Source organism: Chanodichthys erythropterus, chromosome 13 (assembly GCF_024489055.1).
Source record: "Chanodichthys erythropterus isolate Z2021 chromosome 13, ASM2448905v1, whole genome shotgun sequence".
Lineage (NCBI taxonomy): Eukaryota > Metazoa > Chordata > Actinopteri > Cypriniformes > Xenocyprididae > Chanodichthys > Chanodichthys erythropterus.
In genome coordinates, this window is record NC_090233.1 from 34,882,679 (window position 1) to 34,910,046 (window position 27,368).

At 37.6% G+C, this 27,368-nt stretch overlaps 2 protein-coding genes across 7 annotated transcripts; both read right to left on the bottom strand.

Annotated features, from left to right (window-relative positions):
• Positions 1-203: 203 nt before the first annotated feature.
• Positions 204-1,298, bottom strand: agtr2 (angiotensin II receptor, type 2). Its single transcript, XM_067408221.1, has one exon. The coding sequence runs from the start codon at positions 1,296-1,298 to the stop codon at positions 204-206; it is 1,095 nt and encodes a 364-aa protein (XP_067264322.1).
• tpcn1 (two pore segment channel 1) lies at positions 1,196-26,823 on the bottom strand. 6 transcript variants are annotated; one of them, XM_067405830.1, is made up of 33 exons: positions 26,313-26,823; positions 22,258-22,374; positions 22,029-22,159; positions 21,733-21,909; positions 20,811-20,924; positions 20,535-20,665; positions 20,036-20,159; positions 19,878-19,936; positions 19,436-19,535; positions 19,197-19,313; positions 18,994-19,118; positions 18,850-18,898; positions 18,695-18,758; positions 18,502-18,546; positions 17,819-17,875; positions 17,652-17,705; positions 17,435-17,507; positions 17,242-17,349; positions 16,670-16,741; positions 16,500-16,589; positions 16,035-16,150; positions 15,897-15,943; positions 15,506-15,574; positions 14,497-14,593; positions 14,204-14,340; positions 14,015-14,095; positions 11,018-13,612; positions 10,819-10,860; positions 8,875-9,000; positions 5,079-5,136; positions 3,361-3,714; positions 1,754-1,825; positions 1,196-1,334 (listed from the first exon to the last, which is right to left on the bottom strand). In XM_067405830.1, exons 1-27 carry the CDS (start codon positions 26,389-26,391, stop codon positions 13,511-13,513), a joined length of 2,535 nt encoding a protein of 844 aa, XP_067261931.1. In that variant the 5' UTR covers positions 26,392-26,823; the 3' UTR covers positions 1,196-1,334; positions 1,754-1,825; positions 3,361-3,714; positions 5,079-5,136; positions 8,875-9,000; positions 10,819-10,860; positions 11,018-13,510. The 6 variants fall into 6 exon arrangements, with proteins under 6 accessions (XP_067261931.1, XP_067261930.1, XP_067261932.1 ...); XM_067405829.1 differs by having other exon boundaries at positions 10,819-10,882; XM_067405831.1 differs by having other exon boundaries at positions 10,819-13,612; positions 19,209-19,313.
• Positions 26,824-27,368: the final 545 nt, after the last annotated feature.

Genomic DNA, 27,368 nt, shown 5'->3' on the forward strand with positions numbered 1-27,368 from the left:
GTTATTTGTAGATGGTGGGGCTAATCACAACCCCTGCATAATTAGAACAACGGCAAAATAACATTATCTAATCAACCAACATCATAATCTGACCTGATCATCCTGAACAGGTGGCAGGCCATAGAAAAGCACTTGACTGACACTGACACGGTCCTGTCCTTATATCCCTGACATTTAAAGGCTAATAGCTTCACTAGATTTCACTACAGGCTGTTCTGCTGTTCAAGAATCTCCATAGGCACGGTTTCTTTGAAGTCACTTAGTTTCCTGGAGAAGGAAGAGAGTCTTGTGCTGATAGAATCTCTTTTCTGTGTCAGCATATCCCCATAAAGCTGCCACAGCTTCTCTCGGAAGTGATTTCCCACAAAACAGTACAGGAAAGGGTTTATGGCAGAGTTGGAAAAGCCAAGGCAGAGGAAGAATGGCAGGAGTTTATTGGTTACTTGGATCACCCAACAATCCCACTCCACACCCAGATCTCCCAGAACTCCGAGGAACGCCAGCACGTGGAATGGGAACCAGCAAAAGAAAAACGCCAATACCACGGCGATCACCAAACGCAACACGTGGACCAATCGACCAGAGTCTTGTTCCAGGTAGTTCGGGGTGGCCAATAGGTGCACGGCGATTCGGCTGTAGCAGCTTGCTATGACAACAAAAGGCAAGAAGAATCCAAGGGTGTTCTTCGCAAGAGTTAACCCGGTTTGCCAGAAGGAGTTGGGGTAATGAATGACACAAGCCGTGACGTTACTGGGGAAAGTGTGTATTTCACGGAACACAACGGTTGGCAACGTGGTCAGAGCCGCGATGACCCAAATGATCCCGCTGACACATCTGGCCTGGTTTATGCTCCTCCTGCTCTGAGAGTGCAGGGGGTAGACAATGGCGTGATATCGATCCACACTCATACAGGTGATGAAAAATATACTAGCATAGACGTTTATCGTGACCAGACCCCCACACAGCTTACACATAACCTTCCCAAAAACCCAGTTGTAATCCAGTGAATAATACACAGCCCAGAATGGCAAAGAGCTCAAGAACAGCAAGTCCGACATGGCTAGATTCATCAGATAGGTGTTGGCTACGGTCCTTCGGCCTGAACTGTGATACAACACGCACAACACCAGCATGTTACCAAGAAAACCCAGAACGAAGATGAGGCTGTACAAGGTGGGGATCACTTTCTTCTGGTACTGTGAAGCTGAGGGGAATATGTCGTCACATGAATTTGTCATATTATGGACCAACGATGACACATTGGGAGAAGTCAGGTTATGGGCGGAGTCTGTCTCCATGACGTCAGTGCTGATTATGCAGATGATTCTGAAGTTCTGGAAAAAAAACCCAGATAGAACAAGTTTTATGCAGTTCAGTTTCTTATGTGAAGCAGAAATTATGAAACGTGTTGTTGTAACCTTGTGATAAAATGCAAAATCATCTATCATACTCCATTTATCTTAAACCTTCACTAAAACTTCTTGATCCCCTCAAGCAGAAAATACAAGATTGTGAAACTCCTGAACATTTTGCCCAAAAGCAAAGAAAATGTCATAAAACAGCCATAAATCACAGGCTGAATTTCACAGGTTGCCAGAATAAATGTCTCTAGTGAGCTGAAAAAGTCTGCGTACATTCAATCCCTCCACAGACACAGAAAACACTTTGAATCCAATTTGAAGCACTTGTCTGTCTGTTACGTTATTAGAGCTATAAAACATTATTATACAGAATTATCCCACCAGATACTGACCATTGAACTGTCCACTGGGACTGATGTTGCAGCATCCTCTTCTCTACATCTTGTCAGTGTGAGAAAGAGAATCTGTGTACGAGAGAGAAACGTGAGAAAGCAAGTGTGTGAATGCGTGTAACCATAGCTCTGGTGAGTTTGGGACTAGCGCAGATGTGTTTTATAGCTCTCAGTAGGCTTCTCACAATACATCTGGTTACTGTTAACATAGGCGGGGGGCACGCAAAGATATTTGATAGGCTAGGAAATCAGTTGTGGAGTTTGGGGGGGGGTGTATGGACAAGATTCAGTCCTGCTCCCCAATAGTATATATAACACAAGTAGGTGCGTAGTCATTCTTTTCATATTTTTCCAATGAGCTCATGTAATTTATGCATAACTGCACAACATAATCACACCGGTCTTGAAAAAATATCACAAGTAACATAAGATCAAATTCTCTAGAAACTGCTGACATATTTGGCCGTTTGAAGTTTTTATTTAAAGGCAATGCTAGTTATTTTATGTATGGTTAGATCTAAAAATGTAAATAAATTATGTTGAATGTATTAGGAATCTGCCTGTGTTATAGGATATAATAAGTGAACAAGTTTCTCATCATTCAATCCGCTCACCACTGTCATGAAAAATCATTTATGAAGATTAACAGTACACTCTGAGCCCTAAATAATGCTTACAGCTGTTGAAAATAATCCCAGTCATATTTCAAATGTTGCACATGTTTTTAATCAGAATGCTACGCCTGTCAAGTTCACACACCATTTCTGTTTAAGTCATTGGAAAGCTTGTAATTATTTAATATAATGAATGAATTTTTTTTCAGATGCAGTAATTATTTAACCAAACGATCTTAACTATTTCATTCATATTTGGTTCATATTACACACCCTATAGCTTTAGAAGTTTAGCAAAGTTCAAATTTGCCTAGTGATTCTGCCCCCTTGAAAAAAAGAAGAAGAAAAAAGACATTTAAACAATTCTCTCTTGTGTCAGCTAACTGTCTTAAAGTGCATACTGTATGTGCACTTGTAAGCAAAATGAGATGCAACCCGTCTTCCTAATTTGTAATACATTTCAGCAAAGAAAAGAAAATAAAGTGACTCCTGTGGCCGATTGCATCTAGTGCGACATTTTTTATTTTTTTTTCCTTCAAGACTGGTCATAACTTTTTTTTTAATCTAATTTAAATAAAAAGTTAAGACTCATTATCCCTAACTAATTGCTTATCTTATAATAACTATTTATGCAACGGGTCCCTGGAGCCACAGTGCAAAACATGTAACAAGATAAATCCTTTAGACTGTGCTGACATCATATTGTTTTCATTTTTGATAGATTTTAGTCTTTCATTACTGGAATTATGAAAGAGATAATGAGATTAAAAGTTTGAGTATAATATCTGACATGATAATAGCAATAGCACCTATGAAATGCATCCCACTGGCTAATGCATCATCTTACATATTTTCCAGATATACTTCTAATTTTACATTCAGGATCTTAAGAAGTTAACTTAAGGTAACTTAGTCATTTTTCTGGCAAGATGGTTTTATTTCAATGTTCAAAACTCAGGAAAAATGACCACAGCACTCTGCAGCTTAACATACCTTTCAGTTTCCGGTGCAAAGTTAGAGAAGTCTTCAGTCCCTCTGAGGTGTCGATAAACTCCTGGCACACGTTTCACACTGAAAAACGAGCCAAAGAAAGCTTGCTTAGCCCCCAGCAGACTTTTCCATTTTGGAGTTGATTCTCTGCGTGTGTAAGTATATGAGGGAGTAAACAGCCAACCAGATGTAGGATTTGTTCAAATGTTTTTTTTACGTCCACATGTCCACTGGGAAAAAGAGGGTGGAGAAGGATGTTGTAGGAAGGGAGAGAGAGAGAGAAGTGGTTTTTTCTTTCCTTTTGGTAAATGCCTGCGTTCGTTTTAAATGCATCTGTCCAGCAACTCGGTGTGAACACTAAAGTAAAAGAGAGAGAGACTGCAAACGTAACCAGGAGGAAACACTCCAGCATTACACACACAAATCTAATGACCTGACAAATTAAAGACAGATGTGCAACAGAAAAGTTTATTGTGTAATGTTTAAATGTGCTGCAGTTATATTTCATCATCATTCACAGTGAATGAACATGCAAACGTCTGTACGTCTATCTGTTCTTTCTAAAGTAAATTTCCTGCATTCCTGCTAATAAAAGTGCAGGTCACTGGTCTCACGAGAGTTTTGAGGTTCTGCCTCTAAACTGTTGGTAAAATCGTGTCCTCTATCAAACAATTTTACCCAGAGTGTAAAACCAGATAAGCTTCTTAAAACACAGGAAATTGAGAGACGTCAGAGGCTCCCCATTCACTCTGGACTGTGGTTACCGTGGCGACGACCCAGAGAGAGACCCCAGAGAGGTCACGGGCAGATGTGTTCTAACAATCTCATAATGAGGCAGATAATGATGTCTCAAACGAGGAGGGCTAAGATAACCAAAATGGCCAATTACGGTTGACATTACACAGAAGCGTGCGTGTGTTTACAAATTAGTATATCCTATTTTCTTCCAAACAACTGAAGGAACAGAACATACTGTTTGTCCTTCAGGCAAACATGCTTTTGAGTTTCTCAGTGGCTGTCAATCCCTGTAAGCACTTTCTTTAATACAATTTTGATAAAAGAAAACAATGTTGCAACAAAGGGGCTTTTTGGTGGTGTTGCATGTTCAGAGCTGCTGTTGAAATCAGAGTGTCTCTTGAACCCACTGGCTCAAATTCATCCTCTGCTTTGGAGAAACACTAGAACTAGGCAGCGATTGATTCGAAAGGGACTGTGGAATGCTTCTGTAGCCTGTAAACTCTAGAATTCCAGCTGAGATGATTCGTTTGGTCTGGACGTACTAAGCATTGCTACATCTATAACTTAACATAATTGAAGGCTGAAGGGGGGGGGACAATGTACAGCTGTGGCTACTTAAAATGACATCTTTTAACAGAAGAAGCATAACTCAAGCAACGGACATCACAGACAAACCAGCAGTTGTTTTTTTAGAGAAAATGGAAATTAAATACATACACCTTTGATTTAAGTCTGCATAAACATTGACCAATTAAACTCCCCTCATGACATTCATTCTAGGGCATACAGTAGCTTTCGTTCAGTTTTCTGACTTCATTCATCCATGGTCTGATATGTATATTGATCAGCAAGAGAATTAATATTAAAATGCCATTTAACAAAGTTCGATGTGTCATGGTTTGTTTGTTTGTTGGAGAATAAATGCTTTTAGAAGTGCTGTTATTGTGACAGTGAGTGTGACTGTCCTCAGAGATGGCACTTACTCAAATCCACATCCATCCTCTGTCACTGAAAAATGTCCCTCTTCTCAAACACTTCCTTCTGACATCCATCAAGGGTTACAGAGAGAGAGAGTTAACAAATCTTCATTATTCAGTCATAAATGAATCTTAAGACAAAGTAAGGACATGAGAAATTCTGTTTGAACATTTGAGCTGAGGGAAGGATGGAAGAACAAATGAAAGAATGACAGAAAGAAACAAAGAAATAAACATTGCTTGTCTGAAAGTAAGCTTTAACACTAGAACTACCAAGGCAGTCATTTTGACCGTTTTAAAGATTTGCAATAACTTTGTTGAAATAAAACCCATATAACTACAGTTCCATGACTTTTCTTAAATTAATATAAATTTTATTTTAACATTGTTATTTTATTAAAATTACAAAACACAAAAGAGTTCTGAGTATTTCTACCTTGAATGGCCATAACGGTCAATTTGACCGCACATATTACAGGCGTTGTATCTCCTCAGCGCTTTTTCCCGCCGTTAAAAATGTGCGTAGCTGTTGCCTAGCAACCTTTCTCTGGCAGTTTTGTATGCTTTTGCTAAGCTAAAACTTAGCTTTACCGTCAAAATGGCAACAAGAAAGAAAATGACTGTCACTGAGGTTTTATCCTTGCTTGAGAACATTGATTGCGGAAAGCAAATTGCGGCATGCACTTTTGTGGGAGGTCAAGTAGCTCTTACACAATAATATCACGAACATATTATATTATGTATGCTTAAATTACCCCACATTTTTCATAAAACATGACCATAGAAGCTTTGAAGTAAATATAACATGACAAAAATGACATTCACTGCTGTCTGGTATGAACAGTCAAAATGACCGCTATTGGCAGTTCTAGTAGTTATAGAATTCCGGTAGTGCTAGTGTTAAAAGTTAAATATTGACGTGTTAGAAGATACAGTGGCTACGGAAAGTATTCAGACCCCCTTACATTTTTCACTCTTTGTTATATTGCAGCCATTTGCTAAAATCATTTAAGTTCATTTTTTTCTTCATTAATGTACACACAGCACCCCATATTGACAGAAAAACACAGAATTGTTGACATTTTTTCAGATTTATTAAAAAGAAAAACTGAAATATCACATGTTCCTAAGTATTCAGACCCTTTGCTCAGTATTTAGTAGAAGCACCCTTTTGATCTAATACCGCCATGAGTCTTTTTGGGAAAGATGCAACAAGTTTTTCACACCTGGATTTGGGGATCCTCTGCCATTCCTCCTTGCAGATCCTCTCCAGTTCTGTCAGGTTGGATGGTAAACGTTGGTGGACAGCCATTTTTAGGTCTCTCCAGAGATGCTCAATTGGGTTTAAGTCAGGGCTCTGGCTGGGCCATTCAAGAACAGTCACGGAGTTGTTGTGAAGCCACTCCTTCGTTATTTTAGCTGTGTGCTTAGGGTCATTGTCTAGTTGGAAGGTAAACCTTCGGCCCAGTCTGAGGTCCTGAGCACTCTGGAGAAGGTTTTCATCCAGGATATCCCTGTACTTGGCCGCATTCATCTTTCCCTCGATTGCAACCAGTTGTCCTGTCCCTGCAGCTGAAAAACACCCCCACAGCATGATGCTGCCACCACCATGCTTCACTGTTGGGACTGTGCCTGGTTTTCTCCACACATATCGCTTAAAATTAAGGCCAGAAAGTTCTATCTTGGTCTCATCAGACCAGAGAATCTTATTTCTCACCATCTTGGCAAACTCCATGCAGGCTTTCATGTGTCTTGCACTGAGGAGTGGCTTCCGTCGGGCCACTCTGCCATAAAGCCCCGACTGGTGGAGGGCTGCAGTGATGGTTGACTTTCTACAACTTTCTCCCATCTCCCGACTGCATCTCTGGAGCTCAGCCACAGTGATATTTGGGTTCTTCTTTACCTCTCTCACCAAGACTCTTCTCTCCCAATAGCTCAGTTTGGCCAGACGGCCAGCTCTAGGAAGCATTCTGGTCGTCCCAAACGTCTACCATTTAAGGATTATGGAGGCCACTGTGCTCTTAGGAACCTTAAGTGCAGCAGAATTTTTTTTTGTAACCTTGGCCAGATCTGTGCCTTGCCACAATTCTGTCTTGGAGCTCTTCAGGCAGTTCCTTTGACCTCATGATTCTCATTTGCTCTGACATGCACTGTGAGCTGTAAGGTCTTATATAGACAGGTGTGTGGCTTTCCTAATCAAGTCCAATCAGTATAATCAAACACAGCTGGACTCAAATGAAGGTGCAGAACCATATCAAGGATGATCAGAAGAAATGGACAACACCTGAGTTAAATATATGAGTGTCACAGCAAAGGGTCTGAATACTTAGGACCATGTGATATTTCAGTTTTTCTTTTTTAATAAATCTGCAAAAATGTCAACAATTCTGTATTTTCCTGTCAATATGGGGTGCTGTGTGTACATTAATGAGGACAAAAAGGAACAAATGATTTTAGCAATATAACAAAGTGAAAAATTTAGGGGGGTCTGAATACTTTCCGTACCCACTGTATACTAAATTCATGTCCTTGTTTTTCCTTGATATGTTTTAAATTAAGGTCATATGCAGTGCAGTTAGCCACATGTTAGCGATGATTACTTCAGAGCAACAGATGTAAACTACTTTGTTCTAACTGAGAAACATGTGAGAAATGGTTTTATGTGACCATTGGGAAAGGGAACATAATTGTAAGTGATCACAAATGGCACAAAATGTCATACAGAGATGATTTTGACTGAATAGAAGAACTTTTCAGAGAAGCTTTTATTCACTTCACTCTGATCTGAAGGACAGATTTTCAGGTGAAAGGATTACATACAAGACTCACACAATGCAAAGACAAATGTGGAGCTGTAGTTCTTTCTGTTTGGCAAATTGTCAATATCAGATGCTCTTTTAATTACTTTTAAAGAATCTTTTAAAAGGACTTCATTGAAATCTATTTATTCTGACAGGAAATGCAGCTCTGCCTTGATATTTGTTGTTGTACAGTTTGTACAACCTTTTATCTTGTGGCTATATTTCTTTTGGCCAAGCTCATTTATATTGCTAGGTTGTTCTCGCTGAGTCCGGTCATTCGTAAGGTGGTTCTGTTTTCCATTAATCACAGTGGATAAGTACTTCACATAGTCCTGTCTTTTTAGAATTTACTTTGTTTGGGTTTACTAACAGATAAATCATGTTTATTTGTGTTTCAGTTTGGATTTGTCTGTTTAGGTTCACATGAATGTTAATGGAAATTCTGGGCAGAATGGGCTCAGATCTTGTTATCGCAAGGCTAGTGGGTTTTGAGCCCCTGCACTCCTTTGAGCCACCTTTGTGTTCATGTGTGTTCATGTAAACGGCTGACACTTGTAAAGCTTGCTTTAACAGAGAGCATTATGATTTTGTGCCATTGCTTGTGGAATAAGCGGGCCGGTACGCACTGGTACTGCTGTGCCAAATTCTGACCCCCGCCAAGTTATTACCGCCCTAGTATTGGTAGGTTTAGAATTAGGTGTTGGGGAGGGGTTAGGTTTAGGCAATCAGGTAGCAACTTTAAAGAGGGGGGTAATAATTTGGCAGGGAGTCGAAATTCACCAGAACACTGTCACTTCTATATTTTAACCTGTTGTGCACTCTAACTTTTTCTCATGTAGGCTACTGGCACTTCTCACATGTTGTCAGAACATGACTGACTGACTTCCCCGCATCCAGACCTCAATTTCAACCCTCTGGAGTAGCAGCACTTTTTTCCCCCACTTCGAGCACTGGCTGTACAGCACAAATAGTAATCTGGACCTCTGAAAACAGACACTGACCTGACACTGAGTCTTGTTGTGTACATTTTGACTGAATTAAGTCCAAATTTGGGATCACTCTGAATAGTTCTGGAGAATTGCTTCATTTGTCGCTGCGTCATTCTACAATTGCAGTGGCTTGTCCATCTGAAAAATGTTCAAAAAGCAAAACATTCCACATCAAAACCTATGCTACATTAATTATGTATTATTCTAAAATCATATTCACATACATACACATAGAGAGTTTGTGTACATTGCAGTTTGACTATCTAAATGTGAGAGACGGCACTTGTGACTGCACATTATATTGGGCTGAGAAAGAGCAGTTTTAATTTTTTGTAATAAAAGAACAAATTTTAAAATACAAAAAAAAATATATACAAAATACACTTTGACATAACAAAAAGTTAACCTAAAAACAATCAAATGACAGAAAACAGAGACCGTAAGAAATAAACAGAAAAAAGAAGGGGGGGAGACAAAACACTCAAAAGTAATAAGATAAGATGAAATAAGATATTTTCATATGTGACAAGACAGGTCCTTGGCTGGTTTTCTAACACTTATCAGTCCAAAATTAACACGTCTGGGAAACCAGCCCATATTGAGGGAATAAGTAAATGTATTAAAACATAAAAAAAAAAAAATCATTCTTAACTGCATCTGACATAAGTTTAATCCGCATGTATATATTAATATATAATGACAAAATAAGCCTCTCTATAGGTCCAAAGGTTGTGTGAGAGAATATACAGGATATGTACATTCGGAACAAAACACTTAAAATCCCAAGCTGCGTTTATTCTCCCTGATGGACAATGAAATGAGAACATTCCTGAGAGCATTCATAACTCAAATCCAATCACCCGGTTTCGTTCAGTCATACAGCACTTGAAACCTGAAAAAACCCTCTGGCAAATTTTACAACTGCACAATGTCATGATTCAGCACAACCAGATCATAAAAGTTGCTTGTCCAATGTGTCTATACTAAAAAAAGGACAGACATAAAGTCCTGAACACATTCTGTTCCCTGTCAAAGAGCATCAGCGGCTCTCCCCAGTGACTGACAGAAGAGAGAGAGAGAGAGAAGGGAGGAAGAGGAAGGGTCACAGAGGGGACAGGATGCTGGTTTGGGGGAGAGTTTGAAGGGATAAATTAGGAACCAGCCTCAATGTACAGAGAATGAGTCACACACCAACATCCCAGGCTCACCCTAAAAATTAATAATAGACTTCACTGTGTGAGAATGCTTGCAGTGGCATGTGTTTGTGTTTTAAGCAAAAACAAAAAAAAGCACATTGTTGTCGAGCAAACTTCCACGATCCTCACCTAGGCTATAATTAAACTTGTGTACAGTAATTTGACAGATATGTGATTTGATTTGATCTGACATCAAAAATAAAACCATTTATAATTAGCCTTTCTCAGTGTTTATTTATCATTTTACTTCAAACTGGCCAGTTAAGGCTACAGATTCTCAGGACTGTCTCAGAGATTATTTAAAAGGTTTTTGTGTTATATCACTGATATTAATTGCAAAGAAAAAAATGAACGTATCAGATATGTTCACAAAAATATGAGTTATTTTAACACTATAAATAAGGTGTTGTCAGGAACCCCTAACATAAAAATAAATATTTTTTTAGTAACACAGTTTAAATCTGATTACTAACAAAATGCTGACCAGGTTTTTCAATTAATTTGACTACTTTAATTCCTTTGCCGTATCTTGGATTCATCCTGTAATTTTCTATATGGAATGATTTATGTTTAAATAAACTATAGTCAACAAGATTTTTTTTAAAGAGGTTGTTTCTTCAACCATACATTTTACAATTAAATACTGAACAAATTCATATATACATTTTCTAATACTAAACAAAGATAAAATAATCAATATGAATCAATATTGATAAAATAATCAATAACAAATAATAATAATCAAATAATAATCAAATACCTTCATGTACCCCAGGTATCCAGAGACCCCCAGCTGAAAACACTGCATTAAAATAGGGAAAGAACTGTACCAACATTAAAACAAGGAACATGAAATCTTTTATGGATGAATTTGAACTAATAGACTGATATTGTTTCGCTCTATGGGGTAGAATAATTGAAATGTTTGGGTTATTTAGAACAATAAGTGATATGCCTACCCTCAACTAAATGTCTGACATCATCACAGACTGAACATATCAGAACTTTCCAGAAAACAGGTATCACCTTACTATCGCTGGAACAACAGGGAAGGGGGGAATGAATGGTTCAAAGGTGATGAAAACCAGCGGAAAATAAAAAATAAGATCCTAACACACATTACACTGAGACAAAGACCGGCCAATTAAACAGGACGACTCAAGTTCCCTGCTCTATGATGATGGACCTGACTCTGCACTGCCTCCTGCTGTCCTGTAACAAACAAAAATCCATAAATCATTCTGTAGGGTAGAGAACATGCGTGCATTGCGTGCGAAACAAACTAGAAACAGAAGAGCAAGTCATTGTGGAAGACTGCAACTGTCAATTCTGTCGATGTCAGATTTGTAGATTAAATGACGCGAATAACTGTCACATGCCTCAAAATCAGTACTTTGAGACAATCAGGATAAACTTTTAACAGCGTACATCTGTATAAAAAGCTGCTGAACCTGCTGTTACACTCTCAGGAAGATGCAGAGAGAGACAGAAGACTCAAATACGTTTACAAGCGCAGAATATAATGCAGCGAGTTTTAGGCCTAGTCGAGCTGCGGTCTTCATATGTCTGTGACGGTCTTAATATACACTAAACTACAATCGAATATATTAAGTACATCGCGCGTCACCAGTATTTCGGAGCATGCGCAAAACGCCCAGCCCAATTATATTTGCTAAATATGCTACAAAAGCATTTTTATGTAGGCAGAGTCACATTAACGAAAACTATAATGCAGCTATGTTATGTATTAATCACAGCTCACTCAAGTCACTCCATGGGGAAATATTTTGCCCTCACGCGAAATTCCCAATTGCGTCGATTGTTATTGACTGTATTGCCCGTGAAAATTTAAATGAGACCGCACCTTATGTTCAATTTCGAAAATAAAAAAAATAAAAAATCTGACAGGTATTTACATGACAATTTAAAAAGCATTATTGTTTCAGTCCGAATGAAATCAAACTTGACAGCGCGGTAGCCATGATAACAATTACAAAAACGAGTTAACTCACGTAAAGACACCTTACAACAGTTAACAAACAAAAAAGTTCCATCAAAATGTATCATTTACTAGACCTGTCATTATTATACATTTACAAAGGTACAAGAACAGAGAAGTGAAACAGGTAAATCCTTGCAGTATTAGAGGAGCTGGTGTGGTTTGATGTCACATATGCATCATGTTCCCTTGTGTTTGGAGCATCAAGGCTGCACACCCTACAGTGCAATTAAACAACCAACTGGCATGAAATCACTGACCCTCTTGACCACATTTATGATTTACTCCAGGTCAGATGCTCTAGACATGAGAGTAAACAACGACATATGAGGATTTGCATGCATTCGCCCTGTTAAAAGCATCGGCAAAATAACTAAAATATATAAAATAACAAAATAACAGCAATGTGCAGCAAACAAGAGAGATGCACATGAAAATTGGTTTAACTCAATGTAAATAAATAAATAACAGTTCTGAAGTACTTTGCAAAAAAACCATATGCAAGGCAAAATGGTTTCCCTTTGTCACCTATGGTTTTACACAAAAGAAAATTTGGATTTTAAAACAGATTTGTATTTAATCTGGAAAGCCAAATGAATCAGACTGTAGGTAAATGTGTGATTTTGACTAGATTTTATCTGAACGAGTCTGTAAAATGACTCTTAATCTTTACAGTTCATGCCTAAAACAATACTGACTCCAAACAAAGGAAATAAGATATTTTCATATGTGACAAGACAGGTCCTTGGCTGGTTTTCTAACACTTATCAGTCCAAAATTAACACGTCTGGGAAACCAGCCCATATTGAGGGAATAAGTGAATGTATTAAAACATTTTATTATTTTTTTTAATACTTGACTCTTAACTGCATCTGACTTAAGTTTAATCTGCATGTATATATTTATATATAACGACAAAATAAGCCTCTCTATAGGTCCAAAGGTTCCAGCAAAAAGCAGCTTTAGTTTAAAAACAGCATTAGTTTATTACTATAATCTTTTATCTGTTGGTTAAGCAATACCTCGGACTGTGAAGAAAGACACGAGTTACTTAGTGCTAAAATCCTCACATTCAGTTCTGATTCATCTCCCACAGAAACATTCATCACTGTGCTCCGTTTGTCAAATCCATGAGAGAGTCTGAATCATTCAGGATCAAAAAGGCAAATGTCATGAGGTGCATTTCATGGAAGAAAAAGAAGGTTCCTGGACCTAGTGCATGTCACATGATTGGTCTGCAAGCTTCCCTGATTGGCCACGGAACCTTAAGGTTTTTTGGGGAATAAGGCTTTAAGTAAAGAAGTTCTGTGGGTCTCCATGTGGAAGGAGGGAGCATGTAGTGGTCATGGGGAACACCTGTGCTTTCCAACGATGGGAGGAAGACGGTCTTACGGTCCCTCAGAGGTATGAGTAAGTGTGTTAGCTAACGCTGATGCAGTGTTCAGAGTGTGTGTTAGTTAATGCTGTTTGAGGCATTGGCTTCAGGGCTGTCCAGTTCTCTGTGGAATGCCTCATCAGGCTGAAGGTTTGTTCTGGAATATTCCTCGTACCACTCCTGCAGATAAAAAGAAACAACCACTTTACACAAACATTCCATTGCATATTTGGAATTTTTAGTTTTAAAAAGAGAGGCATTCGGAGCCAAATACATCACAGTATAACTCTGCACAATAGAACATGATATCACTGAAATTACTTTAGGTAGCATTTATTTTTGTTTTGCAAATCCTTCCAAGTTTCCATTTGGGCATATCCTTTTATAAACAGCTGTCTGATATATTACCATTTCAGACTTTCATGATTTAATTTTCTGATCCAATAAGGGAACCGTTTGTGAGTGCTTTACTTAAAAATTCCACTAAAGGTTCAAATAAAGGTTGAAATGAATGTAAAACATTTATGCTAATTCAAAAGTGTGGTTTTTCCATATGTTCCAATTCATGTGTGGTGCAAGTACCTGAATCTCCTCCTCATACATCTTCATGCTGAGGTCACTCTTGGTACGTGACCTTCGACCCTGAAATACTAACGAGGAGTGCTGTGAGCAAAGACAAAAATGATCCATTAGAGTTCAATTAATCTAACGAAGAAACACAAATTAGGTGCTCTGAATGCGTACAGTGTGTATATGTGTGCACATGCTCACCCCGCTCCGCTCCAGAGCCACACACATTTCCTGCAGTGAGCTGAGGTTGGTGACGCCCAGTGTGTGTTTATATAAGTCCAGAGTCTGAAGAGCTTCAGTCTGGGACACCTCTGTCTCAAATACAATCCCCTTTTCATCTATTACGCGCACACACACACACACACACACACACACACACACACACACACACACACACACACACACACACACACACACACACACTCAGTATTAGATTTCAATGAAATAGGTCCCAGTCACAGTCATTGTCATCAGATGAACTAAACATTTTAAACCTTCTGGGTCATCTAGTGGCTCTCTATTCTTCCGACTGTAGTTCATCCTGAAGACAAATGCATCCAGTATGAAGGCTACGATTATCGTCATGACAACCTGCGTCACACAATCACACAGGAATTTACACTCAAAATAACACAGAGCTGTGAGAAAATATCAAGATCACTAAATCAGGTCCATAACACATCAATAACGGTAGCTGATAACAGCAGTGTGACCTTCTATAGTTTAATAACATTCTAAAACCCTTTTAAACAACACCATTCAAATTGTATTAAAATGCACTTTTTCTCTAATAATAACTGAGCAATGACATGAAATAAAAAAAAAGAGGTAAAAAAAATAAAATAAACTCTTTACACTGTTCCTTGTACATTTTAAACTAAAATCTTCATATGAAAAAAAATCATATCCACATTATGTAAAATTATGTATTACTTTTAATAAAAATAAAGCTGCATCTGATTATGCTATGTTAGCTATTTGACAAAACAGTGTTTTTCTCTGAGGCATGGTAAAGCATGGTACTCGAAAAAAAATCAAGAACATTGATTTAAACAATAAGACTAAACACGTTGAGCTATATAACAACAATTAATTTTCTGTCTATAAATATATCAAAACAGATGTTGCCTTGTCTATTAAAACATGCAATATATTAAAGCGTCTTTGGTGTTTCCATGGTTTCTACAAAATAAAACCGGAAACCGAGGGTAATGTGGGTATGTCGCAATTGACAGGCGACTCCTCACACGTCCCGAAGCTTTGGTTAAAATTGCAATTTTCTCACGATTTACAAATATTTGGAAACATTTGGGATATTGTAAGTACTCAAGTGAACAAAATATATAACACAGGCCTAGTGGTTTTTGGATATTTTACTGCAAAAATATTACATATTACACCTTTAATTCAATCAACAAATTTCAAATAGCAAAAAATCTTTTCATATTTTTAGTTTTAGTTAACAATAATAACCCTGAATTGCCAACATAAACATTCCCTTACCATGGTGACAATGTAAAAGGTCATGAAATAAAGGCGAGTCCAGTGAGTAGTTTCTGATGTCACACCTTCCTGTGAAAACAGGATTCAAAAGCATCAATAACTACAGACAGATGCACATTTACTGACTGATCCATAAAATGTTAACATGCTTAATTGCTTAGAGATGTTAACATTACCTCATATTTAAAGTAACACTTTTAAACATATGTAAAGTTTACAATGACATGGGCAGATAGACAACAGTCTGCTGACTGACATTTACTTTGAATAAACAGCAGAGGGCACCACATACCCACACCAATAAAAAACAAAAAAACTTTTACTGAGGGAACATCTGATATGATTTGTTGACTAAGCTGATGTGCTGATGTGTTTTTCTCCATACACTCACCATAGTGATGTACCAGTTGTTCACCACTGTTAGCTCAAAAAGAGTGACTGAAACATGGTAGAGAAAAAAAACTTTTTACAAACACAAGGCTATATACTGACATGAGCTAAGTGTGTATTTGTGAGTGTGTGCACATACCAAAGCTGCTTAGGATGTTATTGAAGTTATTGAGATAGTAATATCCCTCTTCTAGCACTGTTCGGTTGCCAATGGTCACATTTATCTGGCGATACGAGTCAGCAACTGTGCTATTACTTTAAGAGACAGAGATCATACCATTGAACACACCAAAACACACCATTATTCAACGAGATTCATTTATGGTGATTTTCTGTCCTTTTTATAGCTTGGCATCTACTGCTCACGTTGTAATTTCATTAACTTTCTTCAAAGTTTCTCCTTTTGTGTTGCACAGAAGAAGACTGCACTTTGAATAACATAAGAGTGAGTAAATGATTTCAGTTCAGGGTAAACTATTTTTTTGTTATGTAACAAAAGAATTCGTAGATCATCTTACATTTATATTTATATATAAAATGTATAAGTTTAAAGTGATGTTCAGTCCGCAAAACAAGAAATACATTAGTGATTAAAGGAACTTACCTGCAGCAGTTCGGATAAACAACCCCAGCAAAAAACTCCATTCCAACGATGGCAAAAGAATAATAGAAGATAATCAGAGTCAGACCTAGACTACAGAAACAGAGAGAGTGTTATGCGAGAAGATCCTTCATCTGTGAGTAATAAGCTGAAATGGATAATTATTTCTGTACCTGGCCATACGCGGGAACAGTTCAAACATTGTGTCCAGAACGTTCCGATAGCGCTGTTTAATTTTAAACAATCTTGAAAAGAAATAGGGAAAAAAATATGACACTCAGTTAAAAAGGAAAATGTCTGTTTCCATCTATAGCTATGACTGATGAAAAATTATACGTTACAAAAAAGTATTTTATGATTCACACAAAATAACACACATCTTAAAAAACGTTTACACTGCAGATCTACGGCGTGGGGTAAAAACATCTTTGACGTCTGGTGAAAATGCTTCTATTTGGTATTTCACTGAACTGACTGATTTTTAATATATTGCAAAAATTACATTAACAGAATAACAATTTGAGTGAAAGTTGAATACATAAAAAATACTAAGCCTAAAAACTTTGTTTAATTAGAGGTTTGAATGAAATTTTTGAATAAAATTCAGATTTTCAATTCAGCCTTACATTTCTGGAAGAACAATTTTTTTTTTATGAAAAAAAAAAATAATAATAATAATAAAAAAATGAATAACTACAACTATATCCAATGCAAAATACATAAAAGCACACAAATAAGTACACACCGGAGGAGCTGAAGAGGTCTCAACACCACAATGAAGTAGAACGGCTCCATGTCGAAGGCCAGAGCAATCAATCCCAGAAAGGCAAATACTGTTACTGAGAAGTCAAAGCTGGAAAGAGAGGCACACACCCAGTGGTGAGGCAGTTTGCATGTGTGTGTGTAAGTGCTTATATGAATGTACATTGTGTACCTACAGGTTCCATCCTGAGCTGAAATATGTCATTGGACCAAGGCCTGTGAGCTTCAACAAGACCTCAATTCCATAAACTTCATTCCACAGGCACATCAGCAGGGAATAAAATAAATATATATATTATATGTTTTTTGTTTTTATTCAAATGGAACGCATATTCATTAAGACATTTGCATTCAGATTTACTAATTATTCAATTCTTAACAATTTCCACCTACTTGTGAGGAAAACAATGTAGCTCCAGGGGACAACATGAGTCCATGAGACACCATCTGTGAGGAGATAAGCAAGCGATGTTTACAAGCGTTTCTGAATGGTGAATTCATAGAATTATCTGGAACTGCAACACAGCTGCACCGTTCCATCATTCTCAAGCAGATCTTACCATTTAACATGTTTGTCTCCACTAGGATCCAGATGCCATTAATTGCTACTACCAGATCTGTTACAGGTTAATCATGAAAAATAGACAGTATTATTAGAAATAATGGAATGAATATAGTGTAAGTGCAATACACTACCATTTCAAAGTTTGGGGACTGTAAAATATTATTTTTTAACAAAATTAATACTTTTATTCAGCAAGGATTCATTAAATTGATCAAAAGTTATAGTGAAGACATTACAAAAAATTATATTTCAAACGAATGCAGTGATTTTAAACTTAAAGCACCAAATCAGAATATTAGAATTAAAATACAGCATTGCCAGCACAGGAATAAATTACATTTAAAATATATATAAATATAAAAAAGTTATTTTAAATTTCACAATATATAAATATATTTCACAATACTGATTTTACTTTATATTTGATCAAATAAATGCATCCTTGGTGAGCACAAGAGATTTCTTTCACACACACACACAAAAAAAAAAAAAAAAAAAAATCAATGATATAGTACATAACATAAGAGGTACTAAAAGACAAATTTGAACTTTTAAAATACAAATTTTTCTATTAACACAGAAGCTAAAGAGTTTCAAGGAGTATATATACTAATCAGGTAAGTGCATGTTAATATCTAAAGGGTTAATACAACAAGATATTTAAGAAATATAACTTACACATTGCATATTGAAAAGCTTTGGATTTCACAAGTAAATTGATTCCTGTTAAAAAAAGAATAATGATCATAAAAAGTATTACGGGAGAAAATATTTTATGTAAATGTATCTGGTCATTCTGAGCAAATCATTAAAGTGTAAAATACTTCAACTAATACAAATTGAATTAATATGACAAGGAAGCCTTGAAGACCTTTGAAAATGAGGAATGCTGTGCGAGGAAGATCATCAAACCAGTACTCCCCACTCCGTCGAGCCTGCAGCACACACACACACCAGATGTGGCTCAAGAGGGTTTAACATATATATGCGGGGATTATAATCATGTGACAGTGTGTGAAATCTGACCTTCCATTTGAGCCCAATCACTTCATAAAACTTATAAAATTCCTGGAGACTAAAAAACAAGCACAAATACACCTTAAGAACTCAACTCTAATCTGTTAAAATAATCAAAAGAATGTGAACGTATGAACTTGTGTGTGTGTGTACCTCAGCATGGTTGCGCCTGAATAGTTGAGGGCTTTGAAGGTGAGAAAACGATCCCGTGCCGTCATTCGTGGACGATAGAATCGCATCAGTCCATCAAACTGCTTCAAAGACACTCCATCTGGTCTCTAAATAAAAGACACAAATGTAGATTTATCACATTGGCTTCAGTCCTGAAAAAAACAAGTTATCTGTACAAATCTCACCTGCCGACTAACCAGCAGCTGGAAGGCGTGCTCGATGGCGGATCGCTTGTGTAAAAGCAGAGATTTGAATTTCATCTTCTCGACTCCATTAAAGGTGTCAAAAACTACCGCCAGGAGCTGTGAGGTAAAAAAAAAAGCAAACTCAAGGTAAATGCTAGTTCACACTGCACCAAAATTAGAACAAAATTAAACTATAATCCTGTAAAACAGAAACAGATATGATGTTGTTCATTACTGACCAGATTCATGATGAAGTAGAGCTCGATGGACAGATACACAATAAAAAAAATGCATGACCAACGGTTCTTTGAATATGCTGGCATCATCACATCTGGAAAACTAGTGAAGAAACAAGATGGAAAAACTTGTAAATCTACTAAAGACCCTGAGGTCTTTATAGATTAATAGTTAACTATGAATCATTTAGCAAACACTTTCTTATTGAGAGTGACTTTTACTACATTTTTAACAGTGACAGTCTGACTATAGCAACCTGGGGTTAAGTGCTTTGCTCAAGGGCATAATAAAAATAAAAAATAAAAAAAAAACTCCAGGGGTTTGAACTGATAACATTTGGATTACTAGCTCAGTTACTGGAAGACATGAAACAACCCCACTGAGACTCAAGAGTCATGTTATCTTAACCAGGATGTGTGCCCCAGAGTGAGGATGCATACTTACTTTGCAGTGGTCAGAAGGACGAACAGACTCACAATGCTGTTCTCAAGTGTGCTAAAATACTGTACAGAGAAAGAAAATAATCCCTGAGTTTGTATGAGTGTGAGAGATAAATAAACATGTGGAACACAAAGGTGAGTGTGTGTCTGTGATGCGCTAACCGGATCAGCTGGGTTGGCTGAGAACAAGCAAAATCCCAGGATGGCAAAGATGACCATGAAGAAAAGCAACAGCAGAAGAATATCAATGAAGGGAGGAAGAGACTGAAATATCTGCCTCAGGTTTCTGAGGGAGGACAGAAACAGAGATAGAGTGTCAGAATATCACATTGTATCCAGTCAAGGACATGCTTTACAGTAATTTTCCCAAGGTTAAGTGGATTTTAGGTCAACAAAAGAAAATCCCACACACTATCAATGCTTACAAAACTATCAAAAAATCTTTATTAGTTGCAATGTTTTGGTCCCATGACCTTCATAGGCATATCTAAGTGGATTTTAGGCAAAATCACTGTAACGCACAGCCTCAGGCAGCTTACTGCTTTTATAAGATCTCAGAAACAGCAACAGAATAAAAAAAAACTAGTAGTGATAATAATAATAATATTTAATTTAATTTAATAATAAAGACATTTTTATAAACATAATAATAATAATATGCCTGCGAACGGCTCCACAGTAACGGCAGTCCACCAAAAAGATTGGCCGCAGGGCTCTCGTCACACGCAGGTGAGATGTCTGCCGGACTAAGACAACGATCGCCTCGATGAACTGAAGAAACAGGACACACGTCTGAAAAGCACACAAATCAGAGAGGATAACAGGATTCTTGAGCTCACCTTCTGTGAATATGAATATATGATGCATCCCGATACAAAGAGGAAAAAATAAACCATTTTAAATGAACATAGACAGTCTATTATAAAACTGCACACACCTTCACCATGGTCCTTTTATGCTGTATAAACGTGCGAAAGCCAAGCCATCGGAGCTTCATCCCCAACTCAAATGCCACCAACGCCAAAGCCAATAACTCCAGTGTCGCGTGAATCTGACAGAAACGAAAATACACATCTTTAAGTGTTTGTTTACAAGTGCATAGTCTTATTCATATAATCAAAAGCCACAAGCATACAAAAAATTATTTACAAAGGCATTCTACAAGACATTTTATAAGGCATCTTCCACTGTCAAAACAGATATAGCCATCCGAATGCTTGAGTTTTATCACTGAGGTGCCGTGCAAATGTAATTTTAGAAATGTCCACATGAGAAACAAGTATTGTACAAATAGGGCTTTACACACATACATACACTACCGTTCAAAAATTTGGGGTCGGTAAGAATTTCTTCTGCTCACCAAGGCTGCTTTTATTTGATATAAAAATAAAATAAAAACAGTAATATTGTGAAATATTATTGCAATTTAATTCATTACAATTTATTACTTGTACTATTTAGAATAACTTTTTCCTTTTTTAATATATTTTACTATGTAATTTTTGTATTCCTGTGACAGCAAAGCTGATTTTTCAGCAGTCATTTCTCCAGTCTGCTGATTTGGTGCTCAGTAAACATTTTTTATTAGTAACAATGTTGAAAACAGTTGTGCTGCTTAATATTTTTGTGGAAACTGAGATTTTTTCAGGATTTTTCAATGAATATTCATTTAGAAATAAAAGCATTTCTTTGAAATAGAGTTATTTTGTAACAATATAGAAGTCTTTACTGCCCCTTTTGATCAATTTTATGCATCCTTGCTGAATAAAGAATTAATTTCTTTCAAAAGCAAAAAGTCTTACTGACCCCAAACTTTTGAGCGGTAGTGTATGCACACAGTGCAAGTAGAAGTCACTTACATAGACGTCCAAGCGAAGGAAGGGGACGGCAGGGGCCTCTGAGAGGGACAGAAGCATGAGTAACACCGCAGTCAGCAGCTCCATCACATAGAAAAGGTGATTGTGAGCAAACAGGTAGGCGCTGAGCGCGTGGGCACTTCGCGGATGAGTGAAAAACTTGTCATTATTCTCTCCTTCCTGAGGACAAACACAGACAATTGGAAAAAGGAGAATTATTATTAGCCCTGAATGTGTGTTTGTGATCATCTGCGTCTATTTAGCTGCTTCACTGAGCGTGTGGAGGTTCGAAAGATGACCTGCAGGTATATTGCCGCTTCCTGGTAATTCATTTCCCAACTCTGCCGCAAAGAATTCTGGGCCCTGGGGTCTGGTGCTCCTGGGGTCGGAATGACAACATTATTCACAATATCATAATTTCCTGCCCCATCTGTGTAGAGAAAGAAAAAAATTAAATGATTTCTCAATATAAAATAAGCATTCTTATAGGTTTTTGAGCCAGCTGATCAGCACGTTTTAATGACATACCGACAGATGCAAACTGCTGGCAGAAAGAGGACGTATGGACTGGCCTGTCATGTGTTAGTCCAGTCATGTTGTCAACTGTACTACAGATTTCCATGGCAGCCCCTGTGATCGGCCCCACTGTCCAGTAATCAGACAGAGAGCATGTCACTGGTCAAGCAGTTTTTATCACTGCAAGGGTTAATTATAAACAATGCTCTCGCACATGCAAGTTTCATTGTGCCAGCTGCAGCTGTTGCGGCCAGCGGTCCGAAAGCAGAACAGAATCCTGTGGTGATGCTCACGATTCCTCCAAAGATGACACGGTTTCCAAAAAAACACAAGTCAAATCAGGCCAAACGCTACTTTAAAACTCTACATCTCTCTCTGCAGTTTCACACATTCATTTGATTATAACGTTTGTCAAGAAAGACAAAAAAAAAAAAAAATGCTAATGGGTTTCTATTGTAAAAAAAATAACTAAAATTACACAAAATGTCTGTTTTGATGACAAAAACATAAGAAATATGCACAAAAAAGGATCCCACAAAGTTTTGCTTACATAAAAAAAGATTGATTAGAAAAAAATTTACAGAATAAAAGTGAAGAATTAGATTAGGGCTGCTTTCAACAACATCAACAAGATTTAGACATTTAAAGACAGACAAAAATGTGAATAAGATGTGAACAAATGCACTTCAGAGCTGCTTTCCAAAACACTGACTGAACTCAGTACTCCAGTCCAAACATTTCATTGTTGAATCCTAAATAGCTCGACATCCCAAAAGGATTCCACTCTGGACTTTTCCTCTCTCTCTCTCTCTCTCTCTCTCTCTCTCTCAGAGGACATGTGGCAAGGAAACCCTGTTGATGGTTCAGTTGATGTAACCCAGCAGTTGAATAGATTGTCCAGTGGATTTTCTTAAGCATCAGTCCCAAGCACTGTGAGAACGTCCTTCAGAGTCCCTTTGTTTGAAACTAGACCCTTTTCCAGCCATCCCCATCGGTTCGGTTTCAGTCTCTCTGTCATAGCCTCCCGTCTTCTGTGTCATCTTCTGTTTCCTGTGCTATATCCTCTATATTGTGTCCATTTTAGTATTTTTTTTCTCCAAGCTCAAAAACACAGCTGTCCTTTGAGATGGAGGACACTGCTAAACAAATCTACCAAGCTGAGAGCTCCATTTGACTCCGAAGGGAAGTAAAAAGTTTCAATTCATTTTTTTCCATTTATACTTACCATTGCTTCTCTGTAAGCAATGAATGTAACATAAATCCACTAACACCCTTTTAAAAAATCTGTCAGGCCACAGCCTGGTAATTTAATGCCTTACAGATTAAATCACAAACAGTAAGAGCTTTTGGTTTGACCAAACACAAGCTGATTGAATGAGTTACTTCATTGCCGATCAGTTCATTGACCCACAGCTGTCTGTAAACAGCTCTTATTGAGTACGCACATGACAACAATAGCGTTGGTTTTGCTCTGTCTGATCAATAAGTTCCTGGCAGAGCAAACGAGAGACAGACAGCACAGAGAGCAGGTTTCTTTTCAGTCCAGTTCCAGATTTCCTTCCAACACAAAGAAACAAAGCCAGACTGATGGTCAGAGATCTGACTTGGTTGTTTATAAAAGCATAGAATTTAAAATGTCCAAACAATCTTCACCATGACAACGAAAAACATTTCGAGACAGCAGCTTGAGGCAGAATGAGGAAGCGAAGGCATCCGATATTCACGTCAGCTTCTTTCCTCAAAAAATAAGAGACACAGATGTCCAGGAACCAAAAATAAAGACTGTGTCCTTACATTGCTGTTGCTTTTTCATGAAGAATTTTCTTGGCTAACAAAAGGAACAATCCGGGAAAAAAGAAGAAGAAGAAGAAGAAAAAAAAGAGTGCTACAATTTACATTCTGGTCCTCAAAATATTCAAGCATCCAGCTCTCATCACTACCAAACAGTTTTGACACAAGGCCATGGACTGTGTGCAGGATGGGAGTGGAGGGGGGCCACAAACAGTGTTGTATCTGCCATAAGGCTGACACAGCATTTTAACTCCTCTGTCTGTGTGTGTGTGAGGTACAAAAGCCGGTATGTTGCTGTATTGGACACTTAAACACATGACCGTTGGCATTGAGATACTTCACTCTTAAAGGGGCAGTACTTCAGTGTCCTACCCCAAAAAACTCTCCGGACAGAGAAATAGTAAATTGGTTATTGATATTTTCACCAAAATGCAATACCACACAACAGCACTAGAGTGCAGCATCTCCCCAAGTGATTTTTAAGCCGCTTACACTAATACACCAAAAGTCTCTCACCTATAAATGACTCTTACTACAATTGTGAACACAGCACTTATGCCAAATTTACACTGCAAAGGTGTCAAAGATGCGCTTCTGAATCTGAAGTGGCATTTAGATGACATTTTAGTGCTGCTTACAAGTGGCATAAATGCATTTACAAAGCTATTTCAACTATCTACTTTGATTCTAGGGGCTGAGGTGGGTCAGAGCAGGCATAATTTAGTCTGGCTTTTATGCAGCATTATGAGCAGCTTTAACTCTGCTGTGTAAAGTAGCCTTTTGATTAGATTTGTTTACTGAAATTTACACTAAAAATGTGTCGCAGAAACACTTCTTAAAATGGCCTAAGTCTAAGTTACCTACACAGATTGTTTAATGCTACTCAGAGGTGGCATAAATGCATTTACACCAAAAGCACAGTATTGATACTAGGAACTGAAGTGGGTGAGAGCAGACATAATTTAGTCTGGCTTTTATGTGACTGCATCTTTAGAATGAATTTTGAGCAGGCATATAGCAGCCTTAACTCAGCTGTGTAAAGACACCTTGTGAACAACATAAGTCAAATAGCACTGTATCCAATGGCAAATCTATTTTTCAGAGTGTAAAATGTCTGTAAATTTGTAAATCTGTAAATTTGATTGTAGAAGATAAATTCCAAGTAAAAACTGAATTGTCAACAATGTATGAAAATCATTAAAAAATAAGTGTAGACAATTGTAATGATTTCAACCGCGTATCCAATTTACTTTTTTCTTTACATAAAAGGGGTCCAATTTTTATCTTCAATCAAACGTGATCAAATAAACATCAAAGACATTTTTTTGATGACATGATTAAGTCTAGCACTCTCAAGCCCCTCACCCGCCACTGATGACAGCCACAGTGAACACACAGCTGACACACACTGATGAAATTAAATTCATTAGAAAAGCTTTTATAAAGCGTTGTGGTGAAAAACAGCCATGCTTTAGCTCTACTAAAACCCTAAATTATGCCTATGCAGAAGGCCTACAAATCATCTTACAGCGCATTAGCAATGTCAACAATGCAGTCAACAATGACGAGAATGTTTGACTGCAGAGCCCCCTAGAGTCAGTGACTGGAACTGACACTATTTACAATGACCATCTTTGCTATCTTTGCACTGTCACATGATGGAAGTCTGTAATGATAATCAAGGAGAGTTAGGATTATAGATCAGGTTTCATGTAGACCAGCTGGGCCTGTAGTATCTCAGCAATGTCTACTAATCAACATTCCTGTAAGAGTATCACTGTTTACTGAACTGAAACCCAACAGCAGGAGTTTTTAACAGCAAGATATCAAAACTATTGATTATCTTCAGATTAAATACGTCTAAAAACATTTTAATAGTGTGTAAAAAATTATGTGCTGCAAGTCAATAATTTAACCTTTGAAAACGCTTAAATTTTTTCTCTGTATAGCCTAACTTACTTGATAATATGCGGCTACTTCGCCAGAACATTGTTATATTTGCGGTCCTTGGCATGCGAAAGTTTAATACTCCCTGCTCTACAGTATCTGACAGCTCCGACTCAGGAGAGAGAGGCCAGTGACAGAACTCCGAGCCGATGACAGATCTTTAGAAGAGGCCTGACGGAATGCCTTAAATGCATAATGGGTAAAGATCTGCACTGGCCTGCACGCAGTCCTGCTCCACCACAGTAAAGCTCATGTTAAACCAGATGACCGAACATCACTGAAGGGAAAGAGTTAGCTGAATGGGGTGTAGTAAGGGCATATATACTCACTCTCATCTTCCTCCAGCAGCCCGCTGCTTGCGTCGTCCCAGGTCAGAATCAGCGGCACATCGTCGTCCCCGTCCGCCATCCCGCTGAATCAAAGACACGGCGAGAGGACCGCAGCTTTAGGGGACACTGAGTCTCTATGTTCAATAAACTAACCTTTCACTGCTGCAGAGAAACTTTAACACTGGTCGCACTACACGACACCGGTTACAAAAAAAAAACGCTTTATTGTCCCCAAACACCAAACCGAGCACGTTATTGCTAAAATGTGTTTTCATGTAACTTTAACAGCAGCCGAAGTTAAGACGAATCATAATTAAAATCGTAACAGATCCTGTCTGTTTACGTCATTGTCGTGGGCTGTTATTAAAATACCATCGCAAGAGCAAAGTATATTGCTGTTTTCTTAACTAGTAATAAACTAATTTAACTTTATAACGTAGAAAATTGCGATTTAATCGAGCTTTTAACATTATAAATAAAATAACCGCCGCCGTCAAGCAGAAGGATCTGATGTTACGTCTTTTTACGACAGTGTCGTTTTTGACCGCAGCTGAAATGTCACAATAAAAGCCACGATGTAAAAATGTACCTTGTGCCAAACATTTTAATTAATTCATCGATAATATGAGGTTTATGAAATACACACAGGGAATTTTTTTCCATACACATATATAAGTAAATCACAAGTGAGATTTCCTATTTTGTTCTTTGTTGGAGTGGGAAGTCATTGGACGAAGTGAAGAGTTGAAGATAAGAATGTCATGCCAGCGGTTGTCACGGCAACTTGTATAAACAACAACAACAGAAGTTTGAGTTGGACTCTAATAATTAAATTAATACGGAGTTCTTCCAAAAAGAATAATAACACGGTGATGTATAACATGTTACAATGAACTGACCTGTTTTATGATTCAAATGAAAACATTTGTGTGGTATTTTTTTTGCATGAAGAGCATTTTAAATAGCTTTGTGGAGACTTTCATATCTCCACCTTTCTGTATTTAAATATGTCTTTCAAAACCACATTGATCTTGTTTTAAATGTTTTTTTTTAATC